The sequence below is a fragment of the Monodelphis domestica genome, chromosome 6, assembly GCF_027887165.1.
Source record: "Monodelphis domestica isolate mMonDom1 chromosome 6, mMonDom1.pri, whole genome shotgun sequence".
NCBI lineage: Eukaryota > Metazoa > Chordata > Mammalia > Didelphimorphia > Didelphidae > Monodelphis > Monodelphis domestica.
Window position 1 is genome coordinate 109,718,663 of NC_077232.1, and position 19,529 is coordinate 109,738,191.

Genomic DNA, 19,529 nt, shown 5'->3' on the forward strand with positions numbered 1-19,529 from the left:
TGTTCAAGGATATAAAAATAAACTCGGAACTTGTAGGAAATTAGCAAACGCTTCTCTTTTAGATGCCCACCACCTGTGTATGACACAATGGCAGTGTATGTTATATATTTCTTTATCTTGTCCTACCTTTCCTAAGATTCCCAGTGTTCTTGAACTCATGGGAGCATTCCTCAAATTTGCAATTTTTAGCTGAGTCAGAGTTTAGACATGGCCAAGGTCTTTTGTACTGATATATTTGAAATAGGAAGCAAGGTTATAACTGAGTCTCATGAGAATTTCCCATCACTATGCCTCAGTTTCTAATCTCTTTTTAATCTTTTGAATACTAACAGAGTTATTTAAAATCCATAATAAGAAAAAGGGGAAAATCTGGGGTTTGTTCACATTAGAAAAGAATGAATTAAAGGTATATATATATATATATATATATATATATATATATATGTATATATATGTAATACTTACTGGCTCCATCTTTGAACTCATAGTTCTTGAAAGGAAGACAATTCTGCTTTCAAGCACTGTTGTAAGATTTGAGATTCCCTTGTCCCTATATCCTTTGCATTCATTCTCTTGCTGTTAGACAGAAACCCCAAGCATCCTAGGCTACTCTGAGACTGGTTCAGCAACAGCTAGGGATCTGAGAATTTACTTTAATTAACTGTTGGGGCCAGGAAGTAGGATAACTAACCGAAGATTCCAAAACAGTTGGATTCTGCAGAAGTCTGTTGGATTGAGTGAATGAGCCTCTGTATGTCTGCCTGAAAAAGTGACAACTCGTTTGGTGTCAATGCCCTTCACTTATCTTTTGTTCTGAAGATGCCAGGTATACTTATCAGCTGTTTACTTGTTTATACATTGCAAATCACAAGCAATTGATAAGTTTGAGCAGAGTTTAATCTGGAAAAGGTTTGGAGAACTATCAGAGGAGAAGGCCATGACTTGAGAAAGTTGACTTTGCTAAACTGGTGACTAAGATAAATGGTCTAGATAATTGAATGAGACATCTAAAATTTAGAAGCCATGAAGAAGCAGAGATTTAGGATAAAAGAAATTTAGGATGACAATGACTAAGATCAAGATTAGTGATTTAATTATGAAGTTGGGTCTGGGAGGGTGGAAGAAAGACATGTGGTTGGGAAAGTAAAATAGAAGTTTATTCCATGATGTCATATGCTGTAGAGAAGAATACATATACATGCATACAGACATATGTATGTATGAGTTTGAAAACTAATGTTTTTTGCTTGTGTTATTATTGTGTATCTTCACTTCCTGGGTTCCATATTGGTATAAAATCCAGCCAAGGTACATTTTTTGGTAATTATTTATCCATTTAAATTGGATTTTTCAGTTTTACTATATAATTGAGCTAAATAACTACCAATAATTACCTCAACTTCATTTTCATTTGTAGTGCATTCATTCTGTTCATTTCTGATGGTAGTCTGTTTTTCTTCTTTTTTAAGTCAAATTAATAAATGTTTTATTTGTTTTATTATTATTATTTGCTTAAAACTAGCTCCTATTTTTATATTAGGTCAAATTTTTTAAATTTGAATTTTGTTTGTCTTTTCCTTGATTTTCAGAATTTCCATTTTGGTGTTTAATTTGAGATTTACATTTCTTCTTTTGTCTAATTTTTTTATTTGCATACCAAATTCACTGCCTCTTTCTCTCTTTTATTGATGTATACATCCAGAGATGTAAAATTCCCCCTAAGTATTGCTTTGGCTATATCTGACAAGTCTTGGAAGGTTGTAATATTGTTATAATTCTCTTTATTGAAATTATTGATTGTTTCTATGATTTGTTCTTTGTTTCATCCATTCTTTAGGATTAGATGATTTAGTTTTCAATTAGTTTTTATTCTGTTTGTATGGCCCTTTATTAAGTGTAATTTTTATTGCATTATGCATAAGACCATATGCATTATGGTCTTAAAAGGGTGCATTTAATAGTTCTGCTTTTCTGCATTTAGTTGTGAAGTTTCTGTGCCTGAAAATAATGTCATCTTTTTTTTTTTTGTGAAAGTGCCATGTACATCTGTGACAAAGTATACTCCTTTCTACTTACTTTCAGTTTTCTTGAGAATTCTCTCATATATGTCTTTCTTAGGATTCAATTCATCTCTTTGACTTGTCATTTATTTTATGATTACATTTATTTAGCTTTGAGAGGTGAAGGTTGAGATTCTCCTTTAGTATAATTTGACTATTTATTTCCTCCTGTAATTCATTTAAGTTTTCCATTTCTGAATGCGATGTTATTTGGTACATATGTTTAGATTTGATATTACTTTATTATCTGTTTCTTATTAGCAAGATATAGTTTTCTTGCTCAGCCCTTTTAATTGTCTATTTTTTGCTTTTCCTTTGGTGGCTACCACTGTCTTTTCTTTTTTAACTTCAGTTGAATAATGATTCTGTTTCAAATATTTATCATAGCTGTGTATATCTCTCTGTTTCAAGTGTGTTTCTTGTAAACATGTATTATTTTAGCTCTGATTCTTAATCCATTCTGCTGTCCATTTTTCTTTTATGAGTGTGTTCATTTCTTTCACATTCATGGTTCTGATGGCTAACTATGCATTTCCCTCTATCCTATTTTCTTCTTATTATCCTTCTCTCTCTCTTTTTTATTCTGCCTCTTTTCTAAAGTCTGTTTTGCTTCTGATAATTGCCTTCTCTTTTATTACTCACTACCCATCTTCCATTGTCTCCTCCAACTTCTCTATTGAGTAATATATATATATATATAAGACCACCTCCCCAACCATTTTCCCCTCCACAGTCAAAGTATTTTTTTTTTGTGGACCTCTTTTATGTAAGATAATTTCATTTCTAGTAAATCTCTCTTTCTTCTCTATCCATTTTTAAAACAGCATCCCACCAAAATTAACTTACTCCTACCACACTTTCTATGGAGAATACTTCTATGATAAAGTTCTTAGCAGGTATATATATCATCTTCCCATGTAGAAAATTATATAGTTTAAGCTGAATGGTTTCTTTCTGCTTAGTTGCACTATTTTCTCCTTGATCTGGAAATTTTGGCATTTAGCTATAATATTCTTAGAAGTTTCCATTTTAATAAATTTGTCAGGTGATGATCAGTGCATTCTTTTTCTTTGTACTTTTTGTACTTTATTTAAAACTTTTGATCAATTATGTGTTAAAACAATTTTTAATAAGAATTTAAAAAATTTCAGTTGCAGATTCTCTCTCTCTTTCTTTTTTTCTCTCTCTTCTCTCTCCTTGGGAAGGCAAGCAATTTGATATATGTTATATATGTGCAGTCATACAAGACATATTTCCACATTAGTGCCCCTGTTTTAAAGAAAACAGGTCAAAAAAATCCAAGACAAATTAAGAAAGTAAAATTATACTTTATCTTCATTAAGCCTTCATCAGTTATTTCTCTGTAGGTGGAAAGCATTTTTCATAATAAGGCCTTCAGAAATGTTTTGGATACTTTTATTGCTGAGAATAGCTAAGTCATTTATAGTTGGGCATTGTGCAGTATAGTTGTTACTGTATACTATGTTCTCCTCGTTTTATTCACTTCACTTTGCATCAGTTCACATTTCTTTCCAAGATTTTCTCAAATCATCCTACTTGTTCTTTATAACCATATAAAACAATTTTTTCAGCCATTCCCCAGTTGATGGACTTCTCTTCAATTTCATGTTCTTTGTGACCATGAAAATAGCCTGTATGTATATTTTTTTATGGAAATAGATCCTTTTCCATTAAAAATATCTCTTTAGGATATAGGACTAGTAGTGGTATTGCTGGATCAAGGGGTTCCTTTGATATTTTTTTCCTTTTCTTTGAAACTCAGACCTAACAGTACTGTAGACCTAGTAGTGTTACTGGCCTAATGTGTTTTTTTCTTCCATTTTTAATGTCTCTTTTACCAAGTTATTAGTTGTCCTATCATAATTTTCTTCCTTTGCTTTAAATTCTTTATATGATTTTTCCTCTAACACTCATTTGATTTTGAAAATTATTTTTTAAGTCTTCTAGGAATTCTTGTCAAGCTTGTGTCCAATTCATAGGTTTTTTCCTCTTTGAGGTTTGAGAGCTCCTGAATCTGCTGCTCCTTCAGTTACCATCATTTAGTATACCACTGGTGTTTTATCAACATGGCCAGCCTCCTCCTCCTATCTACGATCTTTCTTTCTCATTTCCTATGTTGTCGCATGTGGATTTGAAAAATGTTTTACTCTGACTTTTGTTGCTGTGCCACTCCAGAATTCAATTTGAGGTGTTATTTTAAAGTTGTTTTGAGGGGAATATTGGGAGAACTCAGCTAAGGGCTTCTATATTTAGCTATCTTGGTGATGCCCCTAGAAGTCCTGTCTGATATGCATTTTTTAATTTTTATATTACATTATTCATAAATAATGGTCTCATGGCCTGAATTTGGAAACTCCCAATCTGATCCTCATAAGTAAATAAGAAAGCCCATCATCCAACAATTAATTATGAAAAGGTAAAAGAACCTCTAGAAGTAAATACCATTCTTTCATTCACCCTAAAGTAATATGACCCTGTCATCTTTTGTTCTTCCCCCAGAGAAATGGGTCCTATTTCCTTTCTTTTTTGTTTTCTTTGGAAGATCATGCCAAATCCCCTGTAAGCAAAGCAGAACTTCTATTTTATTCTACTATTGCATTCATTGAAAACCAGTAGTAGAGGAAGACCCAAGGGACATCTAACTTTTTATGACTTAAGAATCAAGTGGTCCGGTAATGATCCCTTGGAGAACCTAATTCAGTGAAAGATTTATAACTTGCCTTGCTTTTGATTCTATTTCCTTTTTAGGTATCATAATTGTGTGTGTGTGTGTGTGTGTGTGTGTGTGTGTGTGTGTGTGTGTGTGTGTGAGAGAGAGAGAGAGAGAGAGAGAGAGAGAGAGAGAGAGAGAGAAAGAGACAGACAGATAGACACAGAGACAGAGACAGAGACAGACAGAGAAAGAGACAGATAGAGAGATGGACAATGAGAGGGAGAGAGAAAGAGAGAGGATAAAGGCACACATGTGCCTCTCTTCTTTGTGGAAAGAAATAGCATCTTACCATTTCTCAGTAATGTGATAGTGGAAAGAACTCTAAACTAATATTTTTAGAAAATCAGGTTTAAGTCTCGGGTTTGACATTTGCTATCTGGCTGACCTTGGAAAAGTTATTTAATCTCTCTGAGTCTCAGTTTTTTCTTTAAAATAAGTATATTTTACATTTGGAAAGTTAGTATAGTGTACTTGTACTCCTTATATTACTAGGTTATTGTGAAGAAAGCATTGTGCAAATCTTAAAACACTGTATAAATGTTAGCTGGAATAATTTTTCTTTGGTTCCTAGCTGGTGGCTAGGACTGTCTTCTGGCACCACTGAAGATATTGAGGACATTCTTATCTAAGATCTTGTGAACATTTATTATTATTATACTTTATTTCATTTTGGATTGCTTTTGGACTTCTTAAATTTCATTTTTGCCTCAGTCTATGGCTCTGGCTTAATACTCATCAGTTTTCCACTTTCTCCTTTTTCGTTCTATCTGTGGGTTCCTTGTCTTCCTTGGACAATGTCCACTTGGAGTCAATGCATTCTCCCTACCCCCTTTATCCAAATCCCATGTAATTCTGTTGCTAAAGACATTAACATTTATATTATTCTATAGTATAATTAGTATAGGATGGAAAAAACTTGGCATTACAGCAGATCGTGTTAAAAATTAATCCTTTTCTTCTTCATACCCTTACCTTCTGTTTTAGAACCAGTAGAAAGTATCAGTTCTAAGGCAGAAAAGTGGTAAGAGTTAGGCAATTGGGGTTAAGTGACTTGCCCCAAATCATATAGCAAGAAAGAGTCTGAGACCATATTGAAAGCAAGGACCCCTTGTCTCCAGGTCTTGCTGCGCGATTTTTATGAAATATTGAGTGATTTTTCCTCTGGCTGCTTGAAGTATTTATTCTTTGACAAGGGAGTTCTGGGATTTGGCTATCATATCCCTGGGAGTTTTCATTTCAGGATCTCTTTCAGGAGTGAATAGTGGATACCTTCCATTTCTATTTGTAAAGGGGAATTCTTTGTTTTCTTTTCTGAGTTTACACTTGTAAAAGGGAATTCTTTATTCCCTGGGTCTATTTTAAATTAACACTTTAGTTAACACTAACTTAAGTACCCCTATTTAGATTGTGAAGACAGGATTAACTCTCCTTTGTCTACTTTTGAATTGAATCAACAAAATATTGAACATCTTACTTAGTACTCAGTGCGAAGCTAGCAAGGTACTTAAAGAACTCACAAGTCATTTACTTAGAGATCCACCCTTTTAACTCAGTACCAAACTTGCAAATCCTATGATTAGAGTTTACACCCTCCAAAACTCAATCAGCCAGGAATCTGTGAACTCTTTTGATGAGTATTCACTCCTCCAGAAGGTGAGAACTGGTTCCCACAAGCACTGCACCCTGGGCAGTGATAGACAATTTGGAAACTGTTATTGGTCCCTATGAAGAGGGGCAGGGGCAAAAAAGTCACCATAAAAGCCATAAATCCTTCAGCTTGAGTCAGTTTTGTGGAGATAGTCTCCTGACTAGAGAGAGTCTTCCAGGGAGCTTTCTTGGAGACTGGGATTTGGATTGTGGGCTTGGAGATCAATTTCAACTTGGACTCTAACTCTTGGACTACTTTGTGGGGTGAGTGAAAGGCTTTTCCTAATTTCTGGAGAGACTAGCTTCCAACTGGGAGGAGGTCATGTGATTACTCACTACTGGCCTTCCTGATTGAGAGCTAATTAATCTCTGCCTGGATTAAGATATGATTGATAACTTTCCTATCCCCTTCACATTTTTCTACTTTATTGTTTCCTCTCTATTTTGTAAATAAATTTCTGACTTGAGATGTGATAAATATTGGTGATGACATAATTTTATAAAATTATTGTCTAATCATTAATTTTCACCTTTATATTTTGTGTTGTTTGGATTTGAAATATTAGGATGGGTTTTCTTGATCATTTCTTGACATTTAATGTTTAGGCTCTATTTTTTTATCATGTCTTTCATGTAATCCAATAGTTCTTAAATTATTTCTCCTTTATCTATTTTCCAGGTCAGTGTTTTTTTCCAAAGAGCTATTCCACATTTTCCATATTTTTATTCTTTTGACTTTCTCTTACTATTTCTTGCTATCCCATGGAATCATTATCTTTCACTTTCCCAATTCTAATTTTTAGGAAATTATTTTTCTCAGTGAGGTTTTGTATCTTTTTTTTTCTACTTGGCCAATTCTGCTTATTAAAGAGTTCTTCAGGTAATTTTTGTGACTCTTAATATTAGACTTCATTAATAGAAGTAAAATATCTAGATCATGCAAAGTGGTTGCTCTTTATTATATTCTTTATTAGTCAGACTATATTTGAAATAGTATGTTCAGTCTTTGGTGCTGCATTTAAGGAAAAAGATTTGGATTTTAATAGAATTCAATAAGAGTGTATCTAGGAAAGGAGAAGCAGGATGATTGAATTTGTAGTGAAGGAACTAGGAAAGCTTAGATGGAAAGGAAAGACTACCTCCAAATATATGAAGGAACAGCATGAGGAAGATGGATTAATTGTTGTTTGTTTTTTTGGTAAAAATTACATAGAGGAAGATATTGGCTCTAGAATAAAGAGGAAATATCTGATTATATCCAGGAATTATCTAAAAGCAAACCAAACTCCCATTAGTGCAAGTATACAATTAAACCCTTAATGACTGGGAATGTGGAACAAGGGATTCATGAAAAACATTAGATGGGAAGACTAGCTGATATGAGCTTCCTTGAAATAATGAATATATTATGATTCATCCATCAAACATTTTTGGTAGTTTACTACGGGAAGGTTCTAATTATGGGCTTAGGGATGTGTAAAAATGGATAACAATCCAGGCTTTGCATGAGATAGATTTGTTTTCAGTTTCACTAGTCATCAGTAGTTCTGGTTCTAGTCATCTGTGCCTCCTTGGCACAGTTTTGAGAGATAAAAGTTGTCCTAAGTCAGTTTTGGGTCAATTTGCTATTAGCTTCATTGTTGGGCACTGTCTTAAAGATGACTTTCATTATCATAATCATCAACATTAAACAATTCATTACATGTGTCTATGTTTATTAATATGTGTTAGGGAGGCTACAAAAGTAAATGAGAGTGTTAGGAGTTTTATCCTGTGGAAGACTTAGTAGGAAGAGGCATGAAAATATGTATGTGCACAGTATGGGAATATAAGATGAGAAGGCTTTCCAGAAAATAACACACAAAGCCCAAAAGATAGATCCTTCATTCCAGCAGGAGCTCATGAAACTTCTAGGCAAGATAATTTTTATATTTGAGTGGGAGATGTATCTTCACTCTTTTTTCCCTCTGTGTATAATATAAAGTATCCACTAGGGGACTCAGTGGATGGAATGCAGAGCTGGAGTCATAAACACCTGCTTTTGAATCAACTGCAGACACTTTCAAACTCTGTTAACGCAGGCAAGTCACCTAAGATCTCTCAGCCTCAGTTTCCTTAGCCATAAAATGGGGATAATAATAGCACCGCCCTCACAAGTTTATGTGAAGAGCAAATGAGATGAAATACATGAAATGTTTTGTCAAAGTTCAAGCACTCTGTATAGGTTAACTATATGACTCCTTTATTTCCATCCATAGCATTTTCTACCTCTCAGTTCTTGCATAGTTTTTCATATATGGGCATATGTTATATCCCCATTAGATTACAACCCGTGAGTGCAAGGAGTGTATCTCAATTATCTTTATATTCCCCCAGTTCCTGGAATAGTGGCTTATAAAAAGGGGGGTTTAGAGTAAATGAATGAATGATCATCTCAAATGGTTGCTGAAGGGGAATAGCAACAGGGCTTTTGCTAAGCAAGTGTTTCTTTCTTTTTTTAATGTTAAAATTATTATATTTTTAATACCAATATCCAACCTTCATGATTAATAAGCTATCTAAGAATATCAAAAATATCAAATATCAAAGAATCACAGAAGTAAAAGAGAATGAGATATGGATAGTTTCTGTCTTTTCTTAGGCAGAATTTAAACCAATGCAAACTCTAGGGCATTTTCTATCCTCAAAGCTACTTAAAATTATTCACATCTTAAAACTTAGACTTTTACCAGGCAGCACTGGGAAAAACCAAACCCAACCCAACTTTCTAGAAAAGAATATTCAGACAAAATATCACTCATATTAGAATTGAATGTTTCTTGGCTGGTAAGGTTACTTTCTCTTAGCCATACTTATGACCAACCTTCTATGTGGATAATTTATGATCACAAATATATATGCTACAAGGATCTCAAATGCTAAGCATTAATGAAATAATGGAAAAGCAAATAATTTATGCTACATATAAATATATTTCTCCAGTAAAGTTACAGGTGATGCCTTATCAGTGCAAGCAATCCTGTCTTACAAGGCTATGACAATAAGTTGAGGCAAACCTTGCTGACAGAATATGCTTGTTCAGATCACCAGACTAACCATGCATGGAAAGGCTCATTACTTGAAGAAAGCTACCAAAAGACAAAATTATTTTGGCAAAATTATAGGGGGCAGCTGGGTAGCTCAGTGGATTGAGAGCCAGGCCTAGGGACGGGAGGTCCTAGGTTCAAATCCGGCCTCAGACACTTCCTAGCTGTGTGACCCTGGGTAAGTCACTTGACCCATTGCCTAGCCCTTACTGCCTTGGAGCCAGTACACAGTATTGACTCCAAGATGGAAGGTAAGGGTTTAAAAAAATCAATTTAAAAAATACTGTTTACTATGTCACAAAAACAGTTTCAATGTAGCCCAATAGCAGGTATACACATATCAATGATTTCATTAATACTTTTAAGTACTGATGGCATGTACACATTATATTTTGTACACTTTTTCCTTTAAATATATATTTTTCCATATTTTTTAAGAAAATACATTTTTTAAAAAGGTTGAAAAGATATAGAAAACTGTCCTACAAATCTAATGTTTATTTTCCCTAACTAGTATAAAAGTTAGCCAGCTCTCTTTGAGCAGTAAAATATCAAGTTTTCACTTTTCAAGCATGAAGGCCTAGTTACATATATCCCATGTTGCTTTTGCTTTCCCATCTCTTCTTTGCTTCAAACCCCCATGCAAGTTTCTTCTTTTTTTTGAGCCTCTTGTGAAGTTTCAGCATCTTTTTTAGCCTTTACAAAATTACGCTAAGCTACAGCTTTGTCAATTTTTACTCCAAGCTCCCAAGTAGCTAACCCATTACATAGTTCTTCTGCTTTCTCAATATCCCCTTCAGCCACAGATTTGTCGATGCTCACTTCAAGGTCAAACTTTAGAAGTTCTCTATTACTTATGAGGGGTTCAAACTTATCATTTATTCCAAAATACTGAGCAAGCTCCTTCCACTGGGCTTCATTTGAACATTGTTGACTGCCAGACTTCATTATTCTTCAATTTTTCTTTTCTGGGATGTTTTCTTTTAGTCCTTTTGCTTCTAGAATTTGTTACATTTTCCAGTTCAGAATGTTTTTGATGTAATTCTTGAAACTTATTCCACATATTTAGGGGAACTCCAGATGGACACACTTCATCAGCATTTTTTGCGTCTGTCTCTGCCCCATTTTTAGGTCCACCAGTATGGAAAACAGGGAGCCTGACTTCTCCAGTCACATCATCTCCCTTATCTTCCTTTGAACTGAGTTCTGAAATCTTCACTGTGGTCTCATCCTCTCATCCTCAGAACTCAACTCAATATCACTTTCATTCACCCCAGGTGGTAACAGTCCACTCCACATCTTCTTTTCTGACCGGCTCCCGCGATCCGGCAGCCATTTTTCGCAAGTGTTTCCTAAGGACTGTAGTGGAAGGCAGAGAAGTGGAAGAGGGAGAAGGACTACTGGGTGAAAGTGGCATTTCAGCTTGGAGTCAGAGTCAGTGAGATTAGGCAGGTTCTCTGAATATCCATGGGATGGGAACTGATAGATCATGGGACCAAAGATCCCCTTAATAATATTTGGGAGCTAAATGACTCTTTATAAAACAAAACTCATTTTTATTAAGAAGCCCAATATTCAGAATTAATCCATAATATCTTTTGGAGAGCTCTAAGTACTTTGGATGGTCATTCTCTCAGGACTTCTTTGCCTAGAGGTGGTTGTTACTATAGTCTACATCACTTAGCAAGCCAACAGTTTAGCTAAGAAGCCTTGACTTCTTATGGCTCCCTCTCTTTTCCCTTCAGGCCACAGTGTCTTTAGTGCCAAACTTTCTCCACAAATATGTTTTTTTTAAGGGGGACAAATTTTGGGGACTAATTCAAGTAAACAGCACTCTTCTAAAAATGTAGCTTCTAATGCAGCACAAAAGTTGACAACCCTAGTTTGCCTTCTCTTGGCTAGACAAAGATGAGCGATTCTTGAACAAAATGCCAGATCACTTATGTTTGTGTGTGCATTTGTGTGTGTGTGTGTGTGTGTACACACATTTGAGCACATGTCACACATATACATGCAATAAATAAGACACTATTTAAAAATGGTTAGCACAAAGTATGGCACATAGTAAGTATTTAATATATGCTTCTCTTCTCGTTGGTTTGTTTGTGGTGTTACCATTTAAAATAAAAAAAATACATAACAATATAATATGTAACTTAGCAATTATATAATATATATCATTTGTTACAAATATGTAATAAGTTATAATTTATAGGCTTCTCCAAGAGAAACAAATTCTCACATTAATTATGTTCAAAAACTTATGTCTTAGGGCAGGGAGAGGGGGCAGCTGGATGGCCCAGTGGATTGAAAGGTAGGTCTAGAGATGGGAGGTGCTACGTTCAATTCTGGTCTCAGATCCTTCCTAGCTGTGTGACCCTGAGCAAATCACTTAAACCCTATTGCCTAGCCCTAACTACTCTTCTGCCTTAAAACCAATATACAGTAATGATTTTAAGACAGAATGTAAGGCTTTGTTTTTTTTAATCTATCTCTTGGGGTCAGGTAGGGGGCTCAGTGGATAGAAAGCCAGACCTGGAGATGGGATGTCCTGGGTTCAACTCTGGTCTCAGACACTTCCAGGCTATGTGACCCTGGGCAAGTCATTTAACTCTCATTGCCTAGCCCTTTCCACTCTTCTGCCTTAGAACTACTACATAGAATTGATTCTAAGATGGAAGATAAGGTTTTAAAAATACATTCTTTTTACCCCTTCCCAACCATCCCCAAGAAAGCAGGTAATAGGATATAGGTTGTACATATACTATCATATAGCATGTATTTCCTTGTTCATCATGCTGTGAAATAAGACACATATTGTTTACCCTAAACATTCATTGAAGGAAATAAAGAGTGGTATGTTTCAGTGTCTCCTCCAATATTTGTCATTTTGCCATTTTATGATTTCATCCAGTTTGATAGGTGTGAGATATACTATCTATCTATCTATCTATCTATCTATCTATCTATCTATCTATCTATCTATATCTTTTATTTCTTCATCACAAAAATAATCTGTTGATATCTTTTGACCATTTATTAATGGTGGAATGGCTCATTTTCTTAGATATTTGACAACATTCTTTATACATTTCAGATATGCTCTTTTATGTGACTTAAATTATCCCCATTTATTTTCCTCTTCCTCCTCCTCCTAATGCATTTTTCCTAATGCCCTAATTTAATTTAGTTTTTTCATATCATTCCATCATATTCAACTCACACACTTAACCTCTATGTATACTACTTCTAACCATCCTAATAATGACAAAATTCTTTGGCATCACAAGAATCATCTCCACATGTAAGGATGTACACAAAGCTTATTCAATGTCTTTTGATTTCTCTTTCCTGGTCTCCTTTTTATAACTCTTGAGTTTTGAGTTTGAGAGTCAAATTTTTGATTCAGCTCTGTTTTTTTTCCATCAGGAATATTAGAAAGTCCTCTATTTCATGTTTTTCCCTGGAAGATTGCACTCCATTTCTGAGTAAGTCATTCTTGGTTGAAATCCTAGCTCCTCGGCCCTCTGGAATATCATGTTTCAGACCATCTGATTCTTTAATATAGAAGATGCTAAGTCTTATATTATTCTGACTATGGTTTCATGATATTTGAATTGTTAGTTTTTGGCTGCTTTTATAATATTTTCTCCTTGACCTGAGGGTTTTTGAATTTAGCTATAATATTCCTGGGAGTTATCCTTTTTGGATCTCTTTCAGGAGGTGACTGATGGCTTCCTTTGATTACTATTTTGTTCTCTGGTTCTATAGATTTCTTGATGATTTCTTGAAAGATAATGTCCAAGCTCTTTTTTTGATCATTGCTCTCAAGAAGTCCTGTAATTCTTAAATTATCTCTCCCAAATTAATTTTCTATGTCAGTTGTTTTTGCAATGAGATATTTCACATTTTCTTCTATTTTTTCACTCTTTTGACTTTGTTCATTTCCCCCCATTTTATTTGTTTAATTAATTTAGGATATTTTTCCATGGTTACATGATTCATGTTCTTTTCCTCTACTCCTCCTTGCCCCCTCCCAGAGCTGACAAGCAATTCCACTGGGTTTTACATGCACCATTGTTCAAAACTCATTTCTATATTATTAGTATTTACAATAGAATGATCATTTAAAGTCAGCATCCCCAATCATATCCCCATTGAACAATGTGATCAATCACATGTTTTTCTTCTGTGTTTCTAGTCCCACAGTTCTTTCTCTGGATGTGGATAGCATTCTTTCTTATAAGTTCCTCTGAATTGTCCAGGGTCATTGCATTGCTGGTAGTAGAGAAGTTCATTATGTTTGATTGTGCCATAGTGTATCAGATTCTGTGTACCACTGGTTCTGCTCCTTTCACTTTGCATCAATTCCTGGATGTCATTTCAGTTCACATGGAATTTCTCCAGTTCATTATTCCTGCCAGCACAATATTATTCCATCACCATAAGATACTACAATTTGTTCGGACATTCCCCAATCTATGTATAACCCCCTCATTTTCCATTATTTTTTGCCACCACAAAGAGTGCAGATAAAAAAATTTTTGTACAAGTATTTTTCCTTATTATCCAGCAGTGCTATGGATGGATCAAAGGGCAAGCATTCTTTTAAAGCCTTTTGGGCATAGTTCCAAATTGCCTTCCAGAATGGTTAGACCAATTCACAACTGCACAAGCAATGCATTAGTGTCCCAATTTTGTCACAATCCCTCCATCATTTATTACTTTCCTTTGCTGCCATATTGCTCAATCTGCTAGGTGTGAGGTGGTACCTCAGAGTTGTTTTGATTTGACTTTCTTTAATTATAACAAAATTTGGACTCTTTTTCATGTGCTTATTTGTAGTTTTGATTTCTTTATCTGAAAACTGCCTATTCATGTCCTTTGCCCATTTATCAACTGAGGAATGGCTTGATTTTTTGGACAATTGACTTAGCTCCTTTTAAATTTGAGAAATTAGACCCTTGTCTGAGGTTTTTGTTATAAAGATTTCCCCCCAATTTGTTGCTTCCTTTCTAATTTTGGTTGTATTGGTTTTGTTTGTACAAAAACTTTTTAATTAAATGTAATCAAAATTATTCATTTTATATTTTGTAATATTCTCTATCTCTTGCTTGGTCTTGAAAATCTTTCCTTTGTCATAGATCTGACAGGTATACTATTTCACCTAATTTGCTTATAAATTCCTTCTTTATATTTAGGTCAATAATGAATTCTGAATTTATCTCGGTATAGGGTATGAGATGTTGATCTAAACATAATCTATCCCATACTGTTTTCTAATTTTCCCAGCAGTTTTTTCAAATAGTGGATTCTTGTCCCCAAAGCTGGAATCTTTGGGTTTATTGTACACTATCTTGCTGAAGTCATTTACCCCAAGTTTATTCCACTGATCCTCCCTTCTGTCTCTTAGCCAGGACCATATTGTTGTAATGATCACTGCTTTATAGTACAGTTTAAGATCTGTTACTGCTAGTCCCCCATCCTTCACATTATTTTTCATTAGTTTCCTTGATATTCTTGATCTTTTGTTCTTTCAGATGAACTTTGTAATAATTTTTTATAATTCTATAAAAAAGTTTTTTGGTAGTTTGATAGGTATGACATTGAATAAGCAAATTAATTTGGTAGGATTGTAATATTTATTATATTAGCTCCTCCTACCCATGAGAAATTAATATTTTCCCAATTATTTGGGTCTATTTTTAATTGTGTGGAAAGTGCTTTGTAGTTGTGTTAACATAATTCCTGTGTTTTTCTTAACAAATAGATTCCTAAACTTTTATATTGTCTAGGGTGATTTTAAATGGAATTTCTCTTCTAACTTATCCCCATTCCAGATGTTAATTGCTGATGTTTTTAAATATGGTTTATTATTTTTAGGAAAGGCCCATCTATTCCTATACTTTCTAGTGTTTTCAATAGGAATGAATGTTGTATTTTTTAAAGACTTTCTGCGTCTATTGAGATAATAATATGGTTTCTGTTGGTTTGATTATTAATGAAAAGGGTGCTCTCACCACTAATGAAGAGGAAATTTAGGTAATTATTAAGAATTATTTTGCTTAATTATATGGCAATAAATATGATAATCTAGGTGAAATGGGTGAATATTTTTCAAAAATATAAATTACCTAGATTAACAAATGAAGAAATAGAATACTTAAACTAACTCATCTCAGAAAAAGAAATTGAATAAGTCATCAAGGAACTCCCTAAGAAAAAATCCCCAGGGCTAGATGGATTCACAAGTGAATTCTATCAAACACTTAAAGAACAACTATTCCCAATACCACACAAACTATTTACCAAGTAAGCAAAGAAGGAGTTCTACCAAATTCCTTTTATGACACAAATTTGGTATTGTAATAGTTAAAAGGTCACCAAATTTTAATAGTTAAAATTAAATTTTGAGGCTGTTAGTAGCTTTAGTAGTTTTATTACATCAAAGTAGAGATAGTAACGAGAGGGGAATGTAGGAAAGAGGTAGGGAGTTGCCTAGCTAAATCCCCTATTGCCATTCTGATGGAATTCAGCTCACCACCAACAGGGTTCCAATCTCCAGCCAGAAGTTTGAGAAGATCTCTTCAGCAAGAGTCCCCAGAGCAAGGGTCTCCAGCAAGGGTGTCACCAAAGCAAGAATGTGTGTTCATACCTCTGGTCACACATTTATAAGTTGTTTTATCCACCAAATAGCTCTCCAGTCACATCTCAGGAACCAACCATAGTTCCCTAATTTGCTTGGCACCACCCAGGGTGGCAGTGCTTATGGGATCAATTTCCTGTGTTGTTGGTTTTAACTTCCTTTCCCTATGGGCATTTGTATCCTTGCACATCTCAATGGCATATGCTGATTGATTACATAAAAAGTCGCTGATTGATTAAATTGAAAGAAATTCCATTCTCACTGTATTGATTCCAAAGCCAGGCAGACCAAAAACAGAGAAAGAAAACTATAGACCAATCTCCTTAAAGAATATAGATACAAAAATTTCAATAGAAGAGTAGCAAAAAGACTTAAGCAAGTTATCATGATTATTCACTATGATCAGGTAGAATTCATACCAGGAATGCAGGGATGGTTTAATATTAGGAAAAAAACATCCATATCATTGACCATTTCAACAACCAATCCAAGAGAAATTACATGATTATCTCAATAGATATTTGATCATTTCTTGATGTCTTGTGGAGTCATTAGCCTCTATTTTCCCAATTCTAGTTTTTAAGACATTGTTTTCCCAATTGAGCTTTTGTACCACCTTTTCCATTTGGACAATTCTACTTGGTATATAGTTCTTTTCCTCTGTGAGTTTTTGTACCACTTTTCCCAAAGGGCCAATTCTGTCTTTCTAGAAGTTTTTCTTTTCAGTGCATTTTAAAATATCTTTTCCCATTTGGCCAGTTCTTCCATTTAAAACGTTTTTCTCTTCTTTGTATTTTGCTGGCTCTTTTACCAATAGGCCTATTATGGTTTTTAAGATATTAATTTCTTCCTTATTTTTTGTTCCTTTTTTACTAAGCTACTGACTCTTTTTCATGATTTACACATATCACTATCATTTATTTTCTAAATTTTCCTTCTACCTCTCTTAATTGATTTGTGAAATCCTTTTTGAGCCTTTTTGGGTTTTAGAGGAATTCATATTTTTCTTGGAGACTTTGGATGCAGCAAGATGGACTTTATTTTGCTCTTTTGAGTTTGAGTGTGCCATCACCAAATAACTGTCTATGTGGTTTCTTTTTTTGATGTTTGCTCAATTTCCTGCGTTTTCCTTTAGTTTAAAAAAGTGTTGGGGTTTGTCACTATAGTGAAGGGAGCACTGTTCTAAGCTTTAGGTTCTCTGTGAAGCTTCCTTCAGAGCTGGCACTGGGAATCTATCTGCTTTAAGGTCTTCCATCATGGAATGATGTTAAGGATAGCTGTGTTTAATACTCTCCCTATCTGTTCTTTGGTCTGTGAGTAACTCTAACCATTCTTTTCCCTATGGGAACTATTACAAAAATTTCCTGCTCCCTTGTGGCTGCAATTACTGATATATGTTGATAATACTTCTCACACTGTGATTGTGCCCCAGGATTGATTTCTGGTTTTCCATGTGGGCAATACAATAAGAGTTTTGCACCAAGAGATAGCAATGGTACTCTTGTAATCTCCTTCCAAGTAGTTGTCTGCCTCCCCTTACCATCTGTGGTTGAGAGTTCCAGAAGCCTTCTTTGATATTCTTGACCTTTTATTTTTTATAACTCAATGTTGATTTTTTTTCTAATTCAAAAAATATTTTTGTAGTTTAATTGGGCTGGCATTGAATAAGTAGATTGGTTTAGATAGAATTGTCATTTTAATTATATTGGCTTTGCCCTCCCATGAACAAGAAATATTTAATTATTTCAATCTGACTTCATTTTTATAAAAAGTATATTATAATTATGTTTATATAGTATCTGGATTTGCTTTGGAAGATATTTTATTCTATCTATGGATAATTTAATTGGGTTATCTCTTAATATGCTATTGAAAGATATTGTTAGTGATATATTTTATATCCTGCCAATTTGCTAAAATCAATTATAAAGTCAATTAATTTTTTAGTTGATCCTGTAGTGTTCTCTCTCTCATATATATAAATATATATAATTATCATTATCATATCATCTTCAATAATAAATAATGTTTTTACCTCTTTGAACATTCTGATATTTCAATTTCTTTTTCTTCTCATTACTATTACTGGTATTTCTAGTAGAACATTAAATAAAATTGGTGATAATGGGAATACTTGTTTTATCTCATGGGGAAGACTTACAATTTATCCTAATTACTAATACTGTTTGCTGATTGTTTAAAATGTAACCTTCTTATTGGTTTAAGGAAGAATCAATTTATACCTATCCTTTAAGTGTTTTTAATAAGAATGAGTATTATATTTCATAAAAATACTTTTTGCATCTATTGTTTTCCCAGAGACTAACTTCACAGAGAAAATAATTCCTGTTTTCGGAGCCATCCTAAAAGTGATTCTCCTCCTGGTATTTTTCTTTTTTTTTATCTGCTCCTTGGACATTCTCATCAGTGCCTTCCAGCTTATTGGAGGTATGAAAAACAATTTCAGGAAGGGCCAAAGGTTTGTGGGTAGCTTTCCTTCTGCCTTCAAATTTATTTTGGTTTAGTCCATAGTTATTCAACTAGCAATCTCAATCTAATTAATCTTCCTTCTTTTAAACTATATTCTCAGGAGTCTCATTTTTTCACCCATTCTAGAGATATTTTGACTTGGATGATTCTTAATTCATATTTTCCATTCTTTTCTCCTCTCCCTCCCCAACCTAGCACCCAACCCACCTTACTTCAACTTTAGTCTCTAGAAGTGAGACAGTTTAGGGAGTATATATTTCATATATCTTTCTCTCTTTTCTTTCTCTCTCTTTTAGTCTCTCTGTCTCTTCCTTTCCATATCTATCTATCTATCTATCTATCTATCTATCTATCTATCTATCTATCTATCTATCTATCTATCTATCTACCTATCTATCTCTCTAGATATAGCTATGTTTCCAACAGATTAAGGTTTTGTGGTGAGATTTTGATCCCTCTATTAATGTCTGAAACATAATCTCTCATTTCATAGATTGAAATCTGGTAAAGGTGTAAGTGTGTATGTTTTCTCTTGTGTTGGTGACAGGAGTGGGTTTCTATGAGAAAAATAGAACCCTGGATTTATGCTAAAAAAGTGAAAACAAGGGTTGGAGCCAAGATGGCAGCTTAGAAACAGTCAAAAGTCAATTCCTCTGTGAATGCCCTTCCATGATAATCCAAATAGAGTTTCAAGGGGGACAGAAATCCAAATCCAACAACAAGACAGAGCTGCAGGACCATCTTGCTCAATTCAACTTAAAAGGTACAAAGAGAAAATTTAATTCTTAGGTTTAAGGAAAAGAAGGAAGGTCCCAACATCCTTCTCCCACCTACTGAGCTCAGACCCACAATGGGCCTCATGCTGA

General features: G+C 34.2%; 1 protein-coding gene and 1 pseudogene across 1 annotated transcript in view; one reads left to right on the forward strand and one right to left on the reverse strand.

Moving 5' to 3' along the window:
* The first annotated feature begins 635 nt into the window (after window positions 1–635).
* Window positions 636–19,529, forward strand: part of LOC100012635 (sodium-dependent phosphate transport protein 2B-like) — a 71,755-nt gene continuing 52,861 nt past the window's right edge. The window contains exons 1-2 of the mRNA XM_007496644.3: window positions 636–826; window positions 18,493–18,621. Of these exons, the coding sequence (XP_007496706.1) occupies window positions 820–826; window positions 18,493–18,621 (136 nt within the window). The 5' untranslated portion in view covers window positions 636–819. The remainder of the gene's footprint in view (window positions 827–18,492; window positions 18,622–19,529) is intronic.
* On the reverse strand, window positions 9,726–10,860 carry LOC100010819 (protein FAM204A-like; annotated as a pseudogene).